The 13,281-nt window shown below is 32.9% G+C and overlaps 1 protein-coding gene across 1 annotated transcript in view; it reads left to right on the top strand.

Annotated features, from left to right (window-relative positions):
• LOC124372012 (cytochrome P450 4c21-like) overlaps nucleotides 1-13,281 on the top strand; it is a 46,419-nt gene that overhangs the window by 13,972 nt on the left and 19,166 nt on the right. The window contains exons 2-3 of the mRNA XM_046830387.1: nucleotides 6,873-6,941; nucleotides 10,560-10,728. Coding sequence (XP_046686343.1) covers nucleotides 6,873-6,941; nucleotides 10,560-10,728 — 238 coding nt within the window. The remainder of the gene's footprint in view (nucleotides 1-6,872; nucleotides 6,942-10,559; nucleotides 10,729-13,281) is intronic.

The raw sequence follows: 13,281 nt of genomic DNA, 5'->3' as shown, positions 1-13,281 counted from the left end.
TACATTTCTTTTGAGACTCCATTTATATAGAAAAAATTATTACACGATGAAAATGTTAAACTCTTAACTTATGATATTTTGTTTGTAAATGTTTTTGATAATTATTTAACCATTTTATAGTTCTTCCACATTCACATTGAGTATCTTCATAATATAATCTATGAAGATTCTTCTTTACACAATCTTTACAATATGAGTCTTTCTTATCTCTACTATAGTGATCACTATTAAACTCTGAAATTTTTTTAGTTTCTTTACATTTAAGACATTCTTTCTCTTCCAAAGTTAATTTTTCTATTTTATCATACAGCTACTTCCTATAACAATCTTTACAATTATAAATAATTCCATCTTTTCTACTCTTATCTTTATAAAATTCTTCAAAACCTTTTAATTCTTTGCACATTGAACATTTCTTTTGGGCCTCCATTTATATAGAAAAAATCTTTGACTTTCTCAATTCATATTCATAAAACTTTCCGGTTATTTCTTCATTATTTAAATCTTTTATACTATAAGTTACAGGATCTGTGTTATTAATTTGATAAATCACAAAGATTTCTCTTGACCAATTGTTCTTATATTTGTTCGAAAATGTTTGTTTTTTACTAACAATTCTTACATGATCATTGACTTTAAATTTAGTTTTCGTGTGAATTTCAGGTGGAACATACTTGAAAACGGTCTCTAATAACTCCTTTTCTGCATCCTTATCTACGTCTTTCGGTTTCATTTTGATTGTGCTGTGAACTGTATCGTTATAATTGTTTACGAGTTTTTGAAGAATATCGATCCATTTAAAGTTTTTATTAATCTCAAAAAGAACCTTCATTCTTTCATTTTGAGTTCTGTTATATCTCTCTACAATACTTGATTTCTCTTCGTTTTCAGTATGATAAATCTTAATGTTGTATTTTCTCAAAACATCGTTAAATTCTTTATTTTTAAACTCTAAACCCTTATCTGTATGAAGTAGGTTAGGAGGTTTGTGATTGATCCTTATGGCATCTTTTACTATATCTTCGAAAGCTTTTGAAATATCCTTGCCGTTTTTTCTTTTGATAGCTCTTGACCAAGCATATTTTGAGAAAGTATCAATAACATTTAACATATACTTAAATCCATCATTTTGATCTGAATAGTTAGACATTATAACTAAATCTGCTGCCCATAAATCGTCAATTCCTAATGTTATAATTTTTCTCTTTTTAAACTTTTTTCGTACTGGTGCATGAATTTCTCGAGCTTCAATCTCTATCTCATCTTTAGTCTTCAATTCTTGCTTAACAGGTTTTGGATTTGGATTCTTTATAAACTTACTCTTGTTTGTCTTACATTTTGAACATTTTGCAGCAATTCTATACAATCCATTTTGAGTTTGAACGATTTTTGAATCTATATTTTTCGTTTTCTTTTTACACTTGTGACAGTGAATTAAATCATCTTCCATTTACATATCAAAGTTTCCAAGTTTATTTAATTCGTCTAATATATCAGATTTTGCTTCATTTTTATAGCCATACGGTACTGTATCGATCTTATTTTCTAGGACAATTCTCTTATCATCTTTAGCGTTCAGTGCCAGCTTGTTTATGGTAACAGTGTACAACTCATGTTTATAACTTTTGATGACTGTCATCTCCCTAAATTCTTCTTTATCTTCGAACAAACATCTCTTCAAGTTTTCGATATTTATTGTTTTATTTACAACGCTTCTCTTAATTCCTTTACACCTAACTGGGTTTTTATCTAGATATTTGTACGAGTACATCTTAGACCTTAAACCACAAAATTCTTCTAAAACTTCGCTATTTAACTCATCTTTGAATTTCCCTATTACCTTCTTATTTTTAGTAGTGAAACATTCGTGATCTTTTGGATAATCACTTGTATCAAAGTCATCTATATTTTCTTTAATAATTTTAAAAGGATCTCGTTTCAATTCTAGGAAATAACTGTCTGTATCCATGTAACACAGATTCAAATCTGGATCAAACTTCTTTAATTTGTTGTAATAAAACTCGTACATTAGCAATTTTGAGAGGTCGAGAACTGAAAATCCTATGTAAATCGGTTTGTTAAATTTAACCTTTTGTTTGTACATGTGACTCGCTATACAGTTGTCGTCAAAGATGTTAAAGCATTTGAAATTTGTTTTCTTAGCTTGTTTCATTGAAAATTCTTCATTTCCAAGCTTAATATCACATCTGTTTCTCACATTTTCCATAGATTTTCCAAAAACTGAGTTGTTCATCAGCTTATAAAAGTCCTTTTCAAAGTCGCTTGTAGCTTTGGTTCTCATGTTTGTGTTAAAATCAATGTATTCTTTCATAAAAGGCTTCTGATCGAATGCAATAACTCTATTCACATGTTTCAAAATCATACCTTGTTCCAAATAGAACTTCAAAATTTCTCGAATGAACAACGTATTCAGTTTTATCCAGTAGAGTTGTGCAAAGTTTGTTTTTAAAATGTTCTGGAGCAAGAGGTAAATCCTTGTGATGTTCGTGTAAATTTGTTGGATATCCAAGATCGACTTCGAGAATATAGCCATAATCTTCGTCGCCAGTGAGTTCTAAAATTGTTTCTTGCCACTCTTCTTTTGTATACGTTTTAGGATCCATCCACTTGATATCACTAAACGGCAGTTTTTGCATAAGACCATACCCATAAAGGTTGTTTGCATCGAGATAGAGTAAATAGTTTTCGGGCTTTGTCTTATCAAAATCTTTTAAATATTTGTTATTTGCTTTCACATATCGTTTAATACACTGAGAAATGCCTCCGCGAATACCTTTTTCGATCATCAAATACATATTATAATCACTAATTAATTGTAATTCTATCTTCGTTAATTTTAACATTGCGTCCCATGCGAGACTGGGAGCTGTTAGATAGTGTGCCGGATTGAGTTTATAGCAATTCAAACAAATATTCCTAAAATTTTCAAAGATATCAGCGAGCAATAGAACATCTTGAATGTTATAGAGATCAGAGTAATTTCCTAGATTTTTCTCTTTTAATTTGTTCCAAACATTTAAGTAGTGTTGAAAATCTTTCTCAGATATGCTCTCATCTGTCAAAAGTGAATAGAAATCTTGAATTCTCAATTCTTCTGTGTAATCAAGTTTTTCAATACTGTCGATAAATTCATAGGGAAATATTCCTTTTCCAGACAGAATTTTAAAAATCTCGTCGTCGTCATTTGGCTGTCTTTCTATTATCTCATTCAGTCCATCTTGTATAAAATGATTTGTATGTTTGAAGTCTTCTCTCTTTAGATTTTTAGCTAACTTTTCTATAGACGAGGCCATGAATCTGAACGTGTCTACAAACGAAAACTTGATGAATTTTCTTGGCTTATCACCTTCGAATTCATAGCCATATCCAGAATTTACAGAATAATTTATATATTTTTCATCGGTGTTTGCAATCAAATCAACATTTCCATATTGTTTAGCCAATTCTTTTATGTACAAATGAGTATCGTAATTTGACATATTGTGGCAGAAAACGGGAATATTCTGAGGAAATTTCAAATTTAGATTGCAACATGCATGAGCTGCGCCTCGAAACTTGCCGGTTAAATGACAATGATCTCTCACTTTATTATAACTCTTATCTTTCCAACTATCAGGAGTAAAACCATACTGAATTGACCCAACATCATAAGCAGACCATTCACAGATATGACAAACGTTTGAATTTTGATACGAAATTTCTTCTTCTTCTGTCAATTTCATAGGTTTCATGTTCTTAGAATTATATTTTTACGCTATGTATTTCGATAATTTATTGAGTTCTTCAAACAATTTTGTCGGGACGTTTTTCAAATCTTCTTCATTTTTGGCACGATAACATATCGGTTTGTACATGCGATTGGTCACATTCGACACTAAATATAGAGTAAAACCATAAGGAATGTGCCTCTGAATCTTGGTTGTAGTCGATCTTTGTGGATTGTTCTTGCATGTCGGAATTTTTTCTAATATGCTCTCAAAGTCCATATAAATTACGTACGGATGGTTAAATTTCTTTTGATAATTAGTAAATTTAGTTGTTTGACCTGGAAATGGCATAATTGGCTTACAAACTTCATGATTTTTACAAATTTCTAAGTGATCTGTTAAATCTCCAGATTTGTAAAAATGGCTTAAACATCTTCTACACAAAAATTTTCTTTCTTTATGTTTAGACAACTGCGAAGAAACAAGCTTATTTAAATCGGTTATCAAAACATAATGAGATTTATCATCTTGTTTAACATACAATAAATCAATGTTTGTTTCAGCGTCATATTTTTCAGAAATTTGTAACGGAACAATGTTAATATTTTCATCAAAACTGTAGACATTGATAGACATTGTTGGATACTTATACTTGGAATTGTAGCTTCGTTTTTCAAATATTTGTATATCTTTCAGAGACATTGGATACTCAAAACCTGAAAATATTTCGTCATTCACAAATTTTTCGTATTGCTTTACACGTTCACAGTCTCTTTCTGGTTTTTCAATAGCACATCTTATTGAGTAAATAAAGCAAAAATCATCTCTATTTTTTATATTTATACAAGCTTTTTTATCTTTGATATTCTTTGGTAAATCGATGTATGATCCTGCATTCATCATTTCGTGTTTGTTAAGGCTCAAAACTAGTTGTTTACAACTTTTAAATGTCCATCCGGAACCTTTATTTGGATTATTCGTTTGTTCTCGATGTGTTAATTTATTAAATTGCTTAGTAATAAAGTCGTTTACGTCAAAGATTTCGTCTGCTTTGATAGTAAAATACATTAGACATGTTTGCGGTTCACCATTCACTAAAGTTCGTTCGTATTCACATTCCAAAGAGAGATAGCCCTTCATATTTTTAACATTTTCTTGAAATTTCTCGATTAAACTTTTAATTTCTGACCGCATAATTGAAAGATATTTGTAAATTGACATGGAATTGTCGTTCAAGTTTGTTAAAATGTATTGCTTGAAAAGACCGTGTATTGATGATAAAACTTGTACATCAATGATATTTTCGGATTTTACTTTAAGAGTTTTATCAATTTCTTCGATCATTTCAGACTTGGTTTTATCGTTAGTACCGATAGCCAACTTTTCAGCTATTGAATGAAGTTTTTCATCATTAAATAGGTCGAGATTTTTCTTTTCAACTTTGAAATTTCTCTTTAATTCACGTAATTTCTCAATATTAAACATGTTTTCGTGATCGGCAATTTTATTTTCTCTAGCCCATTGTCTTAAATAATTTAGTTCATTATCGTAAATTTGCTTGTTTTTTTCGTGACTTTTAGAATTATAATGGCGATCATAGTTTTTTCTTAAAATTTCTTTTTTGCAGAACGGACATGATATTTTTTCGCGCTCCATTTAGATAGAAAAATTTATTTAACTAAATGGTGCTTGTAAACCAACGATTGCGCCTCTCACGTCGTGATATCACTACAGATATGACGCAGGCGAAGTGATTATCGTGATGGTCGGTCTGTAGTAGCACACCTCGACTGTCATTGAAGATTTTTCCTTTATTCGTAGCAGATTTGACAACATTTTACAAAGCACAGCTTAAGAAAGTAGAAGCTCAGATTCGGTTAATTTTTCATTCCACAGAGTAGATAGTAATGTACCGATCGCTTTTGGAGATGTAGATTCGGTTAATTTTTCATTGAGATTTGCTGTGTTATTTCTCAGCTTCCTTTATGGTACATTGAACAGTATTTTACATTGCTTTTCGGTCGGCTCCGAAAGTGCGCCAGGAACCCCATATTACTATCTACTTATATATATATACATATACATATACATATACATATATAGTTCATACTCAAACTTTAATAGGCTAAGTAAATTCACTTCAGTCTCGAAAACAACCGCAACTTTACAGACCATATATTGTAAACTACCCAGAGCTGAGTTTAACTTCTATATACTGACCTCTCTCACAAACCTCTTTATGAAAGTATCTTGAGCGACACGAAAGCTTTGAACTACAAGTAGACAGTGAGTGGTTTACACTTAAGGGGAAAGAAGATACTGGTATACTGTAGCTCACAATGAAGACCTTAGTCACTGATAGCTGCTGAGTGGACTCCGACCGCCCTTCTGATTTGGCTAGCAGGCAGCCTGTTAGCACTTAACGACCTTGCGAGTACTGCCCTGCGATTCGTCCGCCTAAATCAGAAAAGTAGCAATTTTCACACCCAAAGCATCTTTAAAGCCAAAACTATTAATCTTGTTGAAAAAAATAAAAAAGAGTTATATAAAAAACTTAAAAAATTAAACATTTGAAAATTTTAATTTTAGACAACAGCACTACTATTGTTTTGACTTTAATGAGATGATTTCGAAATCCAGAAAAGATATAGATATTAGAATGAGGTCCTCCGACGACGCTCCAATCCATCTTTACAAACAGTCGCCATTCTGTTTATTTTATATTGTATAAAGTTATTTGAAACATCCCAAAAATATTTTAAATGTGAAAGTGCCTTTGTTTATTTTGCTTTCACACGTAAACTAGTCAAATGATTGTACTGGAATTCTTAGGGTATCTGGGATGAATACAGGCGTATTCATATTTAGAAAATCCCTCGATGCTAGTTATATCATAATCATATATTTCTTAATTAGTAATAAGTTATATTCGCGCAAAAATAATTGTAACTTACTGACAAATGCGTATATTTTTCCAGAATAGCAAGCTTTATTTTAAGATATAACTAGCTAATAATTACTATGCAAATTAGCCTTGTGAATTTAATACATTCTGGATTCTACAAAACTATTCTTGACTAGGTATGAGCACATAGAATACATTAGTATTTATTTAATTATCAGGAAATATTTCTTCTGTTTTAGGCAACTGACACAGTTGTTTCTGCTCTGTCTTTTCTGCTTCTCACAATTGGACACTATCCGGAAGTACAGGTAATACAAGGTGTTTATCGTACATTATTATCAGCTTCACACATCTTCATGTATATTATGTATAAATAGTATTTATATAGAAATTAGATCGGAATCGTTCTGATAACTTTATAATGCTCCACAGATTTATTTGCAATATATTTTACTCACCTGGATGCAACCCCAGGTGTATTTTTTTATACATTTCAAAATCAAATAATACTTTCTCTGTAAGAAACGGGAGAATTTTTTAAATGCAAAAAGAAAGATTAAACCAGCAGTGCAGCTTTAGCATCTCTGGGAGAGATTATGATTGTAGGACTGTAGGTCCACGCCTAGTTTTGGCGAGGGTAGCTGACATCACTTTTCTGCAGGGTAGGACAGTTAGTCCACGCCAACATCCGTAACAACTATTTATTGGTATTATACCTAAACGAATTCCACATATTGACTATTTGTATTGGCATATTGGTATTTGTTTCAATATTACTATCTGATCAATTCGGCATTATCCTGATGAATCATAAACATCTGCAGTAAGTTTGTATTAGTTATTCCTTATCTTGGACCATTGTTGGTATAATACTGTATATGCCAGTAGACACGTTACTCGTAGTACACGTTAATTGAAATAGATGGTTTATTGTTTTATTAACACTATTAATAACTATAAGTACCATTTTGTTCATATGTAAAGTATCACATTTATAGTTATATCAAATTACGTTAAAAATATATTTATACGAAGACAAAATATTTTATTACCTTAAATAGTGGCTCTTATCATATAAACCAAACATTAAACGAAATTTATCTGCCTACAAAGACATACTAACTTACATAATAGCGACGGTATGCCGCTAACGTTAGGTTGCAAATATCACTCAAACATCACTTCGTTGAAAAACGGTTAAGGAATTTGTCTAGTTTCATTCAAACTTCCAATTGCTATTCACCGCTATATCCCGCTGCGACAAAGTGTAAACGTTAATTCAAATAGTGATCCAGGAAACGATAGGAGATAATATGTTTAATTACTAGCAGTTACCAGTGATTTTGAACGCAGGAAATTCTTAAATATATTCTTAAACCCTATTAGTTTATTCCCCTTTAAAATAAACCGTTATCCGTTAAAGGTTTTAAAATTTGGAGTTTAGTTAATAAAAAAATACAAATGCTGTAAGATTTTTGAAAGATACACGATTACTTTTCATGTTAAAACTAGTAATTCCCCGCGGTTTTGCACAAAATTTCGTAGGCCTTCGTATGAGCACTTCTCGTTCGAGTGAATTCTATGTCCGACGATAATGTTGAGATTTCCTAATTTCTACGATCAAGGTAATATGTCTTAAAGTGTATACTTACGGGAATTGTAATTTATTCCAGACTTAATATATTTTGTGCTCTAGTTAATGTTGCTTTGTTTCCTCGATCAAGGTACATACAAAGGGGTGAGAAGCCTACTTCTGTCAAAAATCAAATAAACTATGCGGTTTATAACAGTCTTTAAACTTTCGGCTAAAGTTATACAGTAAATTCTTTTATATCTGCATTACAGTACTCACCAAGCACTGGATACTCAATATTTACCAAAGTGTACGGTTAAAAGTAGACTTTTACTAAAACTTGTGGTTTTCTTATCTAAATATTTTTCTTACTTCTGCTCAACAGTGGTTGTAGAAAAGTTTGAAAAGAAAAGTGTTGTTGTTATCAAACTTACTCTATGCTTTCGCGACCAAATTAATGTAAACAAATTAAAAATAGTGGTTTAATTAATTTTACACATGATTGTGCTACCATAAAAACAATGTTTACACAGAACAGTTGACTAAAGTTAACAAGCTCTTGCACTATTATATAAAAGTCTTGTTCTATTTACCTTATTTTTCCGTGCACTTTTAGGATACTTTAATCGTTGTTCTGCTAGTCGGGGCGAAAACGTACCCAATAAAGCAAAGACCATTATATTCGTTAAATCCATTCTTAAGTTAGAAATGGTGTAACCTGACTTTGTTCTAATTATATAATGTTGTTCTTTCTGTAGCTGTCTTATGGAATCTACTGAAAACTATTTAGCAGATATAACGTATAAACCTCGAAACATCCGTTCAAGTGCTGCAGTGTGAGTACAACGATCCCTTGACCCCTCGTCGAAAGGTACAGGTAGAAAAAGGTTTTTATGAATCGGTAGTAAAATAAATACAAATTGTAATACTGCGTGAGCTATGAAAATGTTGAATTATTGAAGCGGTTTAATTTTGTTAAGTATTGTATCAAAATACTTTTTAACAAAAATTATAATATGGAGATAAAATAAACGCTAAGCGTATGCAACGGTGTGTAAGTCAATTAACTGTGTTCAAATACTGTTCCCGACCTGAAATCAAATCCTTGTAGGAATTACGTATAAATTTTAAAACTTTCAATAGAGCTGTCACAAATATTCTAGTATTTATTTGATTTTTTATTTAAAACCTTGAATTATATTAAAAAAAAAAAAAATAAATAACCACAGTGATAAATTAACTAGTTTTGGAACTGAACTCTTATTTATGAAGTTATAGGTTAGCTGGGGTTCCATATTGTTGCCAGATGAGCGAATGAATATTGAAAACAGGATTGTTTCTGAGCTCGGGAACTAGGCCTACTACTTTTTGCAGCTACTGTAAGTATCTTTTTGAGTTAAGATTTCCTTGAAGAAAATATGCACCAATCAGTGCAGTACTGGAAATACATCTTCATACCATAACACCAGACACCACGAGTTCTGCTTGGATTACATTATGAGGATTAAGATCCGACTAGTACACGCAGTTATGCCGATTAACGCGTCCATTTACATGCCTCATCTCACGACAAAATTGATCGCAGGAAATTTGCATCAGCCCCTGAGCAGATAATTACTGTCTCACTGAATTCCAATCGCTTATCGGAATGATTCTTGTGAAGCGCTTGGAATAAATATGATCGGTGTGCGTTGAAAGTGCAATTGGTATAACATTCTTTACACGCTTCTTCTTGATATTTGTAGTTCAGCAGATGCCTTACGAATCAATTTACCGGGACTGGCTATAAAAGCTTGAGCAACTGTCTTCAGGTTTTCTTCGTTGCAAATTGATCGTGGTGATCACACTTGGGGCCACTTAAAACGATTCTGTGTTTTCAAATGTCATATTTAACTTCCGCATATATCGTCGAATGGGTTTTTCAAAAACTGGATATTTACCACTAAATTCTTCATTTATTACAGCAGTATTTTTATTAGGCTTCAACCACAACTGAAGGATGTAAACTCGTTCTTGGGTTATAATCGTTTTAAAAAACACACAAACAAATAACAGATGCAAAGAGCGCCACTTTACACTAGCCACTGGAACAATCTACTTACTCTGTGTTGCTGCCAAATGAACATTGTTACCAACCTAACTAAACATAACTGTATATTCAAAATTATAGGGAAACTAACATATGCGCCACCCTGTATAGATGAAATAAATTAGCCGCGAGGTTTAAACTATATTAGATTAAACTCATGTTTAGAACGAGGTATTAATGAAGATCCGAGAAGTACTTAGGGAACTGCACCATGACATAGCAGCCGCAGTAGATATAATATTACATTTTATATCTCATGTTTAGGAAAGGATGTTCATGGAGATTCAGGAAGTAATGGGAGACCTGGACCGTGACGTTACCGCTGCCGACGTTAAAGCCATGAAGTACCTGGACCAGGTCATTCTAGAAAGCATTAGGCTACACGGTAACGCTGTTTTAATCATGAGAAAAGCTACAAATGATACTAAAATAGGTAAGGATGATCTGTTCTTTATAATAAGTAAGTCCTTTCTTATTTATTGGTGGCCTGGGAAGCAGAGTACATAACTGTTGTTATAGTTTGGTCTCATTAAATCATCAAGTGTTTCATTATTATAAATCCGTAACTATTAAAGGGTGTATAATCTCATGTAATAGATACAGTTACACAATTATCAACTTTGTTTAATCTAAAGTAAATAATTATAGTATTTTGACGAGTAACACAGTTCTGTGATTCTTTAGAGGTTAGCCAAACAAAGTGGAGTATGAGGTGAACACAATGTAAATTCTATTTCTCTTGATAATATCAACCGCACACTTCACCGCGCATCTAATGTGCGTAGTCAGTAGTACCAGTGACATGTAACTACGGCTGCATGTAGCTGGTCAGCCGAGTCGATCTTCAGTGAAGTTCCACACCATTTGTGCCGGCAGCGGTGAACTGGTAAGACTACTACAATAACCGATGAAAATAATCTGGTAATGTCTTCATTAACCGCACCGCAAACTAAATTCTCCCCTGTCTAATTCTCCTTGACGTCGTTCGTCTTTCTAGTCGGTTGGTACCTCTGCAGCTGTTGAAGGATGAATTAAACAAAATTTATTTCGATTTGGCATAAAAAAGAAGATATAGGGAGGGAACATTTCTTACTTCGATAGGAAATTCTTAGCAGAAGACTGCTCTAACGTTAACTAACAGTAAACACAAAGATCGGCATTATGTGACTATGTTCACTCAGTCGCCGGTACCTTTATCTCAGAGAAGATCGGTCGATATCACGATGAGCAACTGTAGCATCACCCTTGTGTCTGAGATGATTAATCGGTAGAAACTCTATTCTTTTGAGGTTTAGATTGAGTCAGATTATTCACATCAATAGATGAAATTTTAGAACGAATAAAGGAACTATCTGACAGGCATTAGAACCTAATCCATTACATCCAAGATCTTAAAAGAAAGTTAGACGAAGCCAAGAAAAACATTATATAAGTCACAAAATAAAGTATTTTATAGTACTCAACTAGCTAAGTAACGATCGATTGTGCGGGTGGTGTAGGATCTTGTGGCTTAGATGAGGCTATTTACTGGGATCCTAGATACGAAAATACAGAGACAAATAATAGAGCGGTCAGTTGCAAGTTTCACTTATAACGAGAGTTTGTAACGTCATCTTTTGCATAGAAAAGCCAGCTGAACCTCATGGATAGTTGCAAAGGCTATATAAAACACGAAGAGCTAAGTTTATACAATGGATAAAATTATGATTTCTTCTGATGTTCTTTTCTTTAACGGAGCTGAGTAATAATTAATAAAAATCAGCGCTGATTTACCCGCGGTGAAATACGGATACATTATAAAAATTATATTGTTACCATGAATTTGAGTAATATTAACAGTTCGAATATGGATCCCACTAGTATTATTTAGTATAAAAAGTCTACATATACTAGCTTTTTTAGTATGAATACCATGTTGGGACACGTTCAGCGCCTTGTATTGGGTAGAACTGTCACCAGCAAACCAATAATGTAGACCGCGGTATATTTACTATAAATACCATCTCTTTATTCATGAACTTCTTCTTGTAATGATAAAAAGCAATGTATCGTTTGCAAATACTATATTCTTAGAATCTTTGACTCAAACGGTATAAGAAAAACTATTGCTGAAATGTAAAATGATTGATTGCTGCTTCAATAAAAAATCAATATAACCGTAATACGCCCAAAAAATATTAAAACTATGGATAATGATGAGACATTTTGCAAAAATCCAGTATGGTCAGAAAAAATGTTACAGAAGATGCAGTAAAAATGTGAAACATGCCGAAACGGTGCATCACGTCAGTTCTGTTGCTCCCCGGGACTCTGCGACATCATGTATAGTGAACTGGTGCTGGCGGAAAGTTACGGCAGGAATCTCAGTACAACTGGAGGGTAATGTATGAGATAGCTAGGCTGTAAGCTGCCACTCTGTACAAAGACAAGGCCACACTAGAATCCCAGGTCTCGCGCAGCGATACGTCACGTCTAGGGGAGCTCTAACTTAGCCAGCTGTTTTGCTAAGCTACAAAAACGATGCTAGGCGTGTGTCAGTGACACACTATTCTTTTGTAATAGTTTGTAGACTATTGCGTGTTTTGGAGATTTTGACGGAATCTGGTTTTATTATGTCGAATAAATGTGTTCTGGAATTCAATACATTATTTTAAGCCATTTGTTAATGTTTCTTTTTCATTTCGAAAGATCCTGAGACAACCCGGACGTCGCTAAGAGCAATTCACAGGGACAGTTGAGGTTACTTCAACTCCCACGTGTGCAGAACAAATTTACACGAACGATTCATAATAATGGAAGATACTAAACCTTGACCTGACAGCACCGTTTTAACAGCTAAGCGGCATCGGCTAAAGTTAGGAACGATGTGGTTCCAGCCGTTTTTGAAAACGTACGTAACTACATTGGAAAGTATCTGCCAGCTGAGAAGAAGAATCCAGAAAAAAGGAGGATGGAAGCAGAAAGCGATACCAAAAACCAATCCAAG

This window comes from Homalodisca vitripennis, unplaced genomic scaffold (genome assembly GCF_021130785.1).
Source record: "Homalodisca vitripennis isolate AUS2020 unplaced genomic scaffold, UT_GWSS_2.1 ScUCBcl_2403;HRSCAF=7130, whole genome shotgun sequence".
Classification (NCBI taxonomy): domain Eukaryota; kingdom Metazoa; phylum Arthropoda; class Insecta; order Hemiptera; family Cicadellidae; genus Homalodisca; species Homalodisca vitripennis.
Note: the sequence above shows the minus strand (reverse complement) of the source record. Positions and strands in the feature narration are given on the sequence as shown.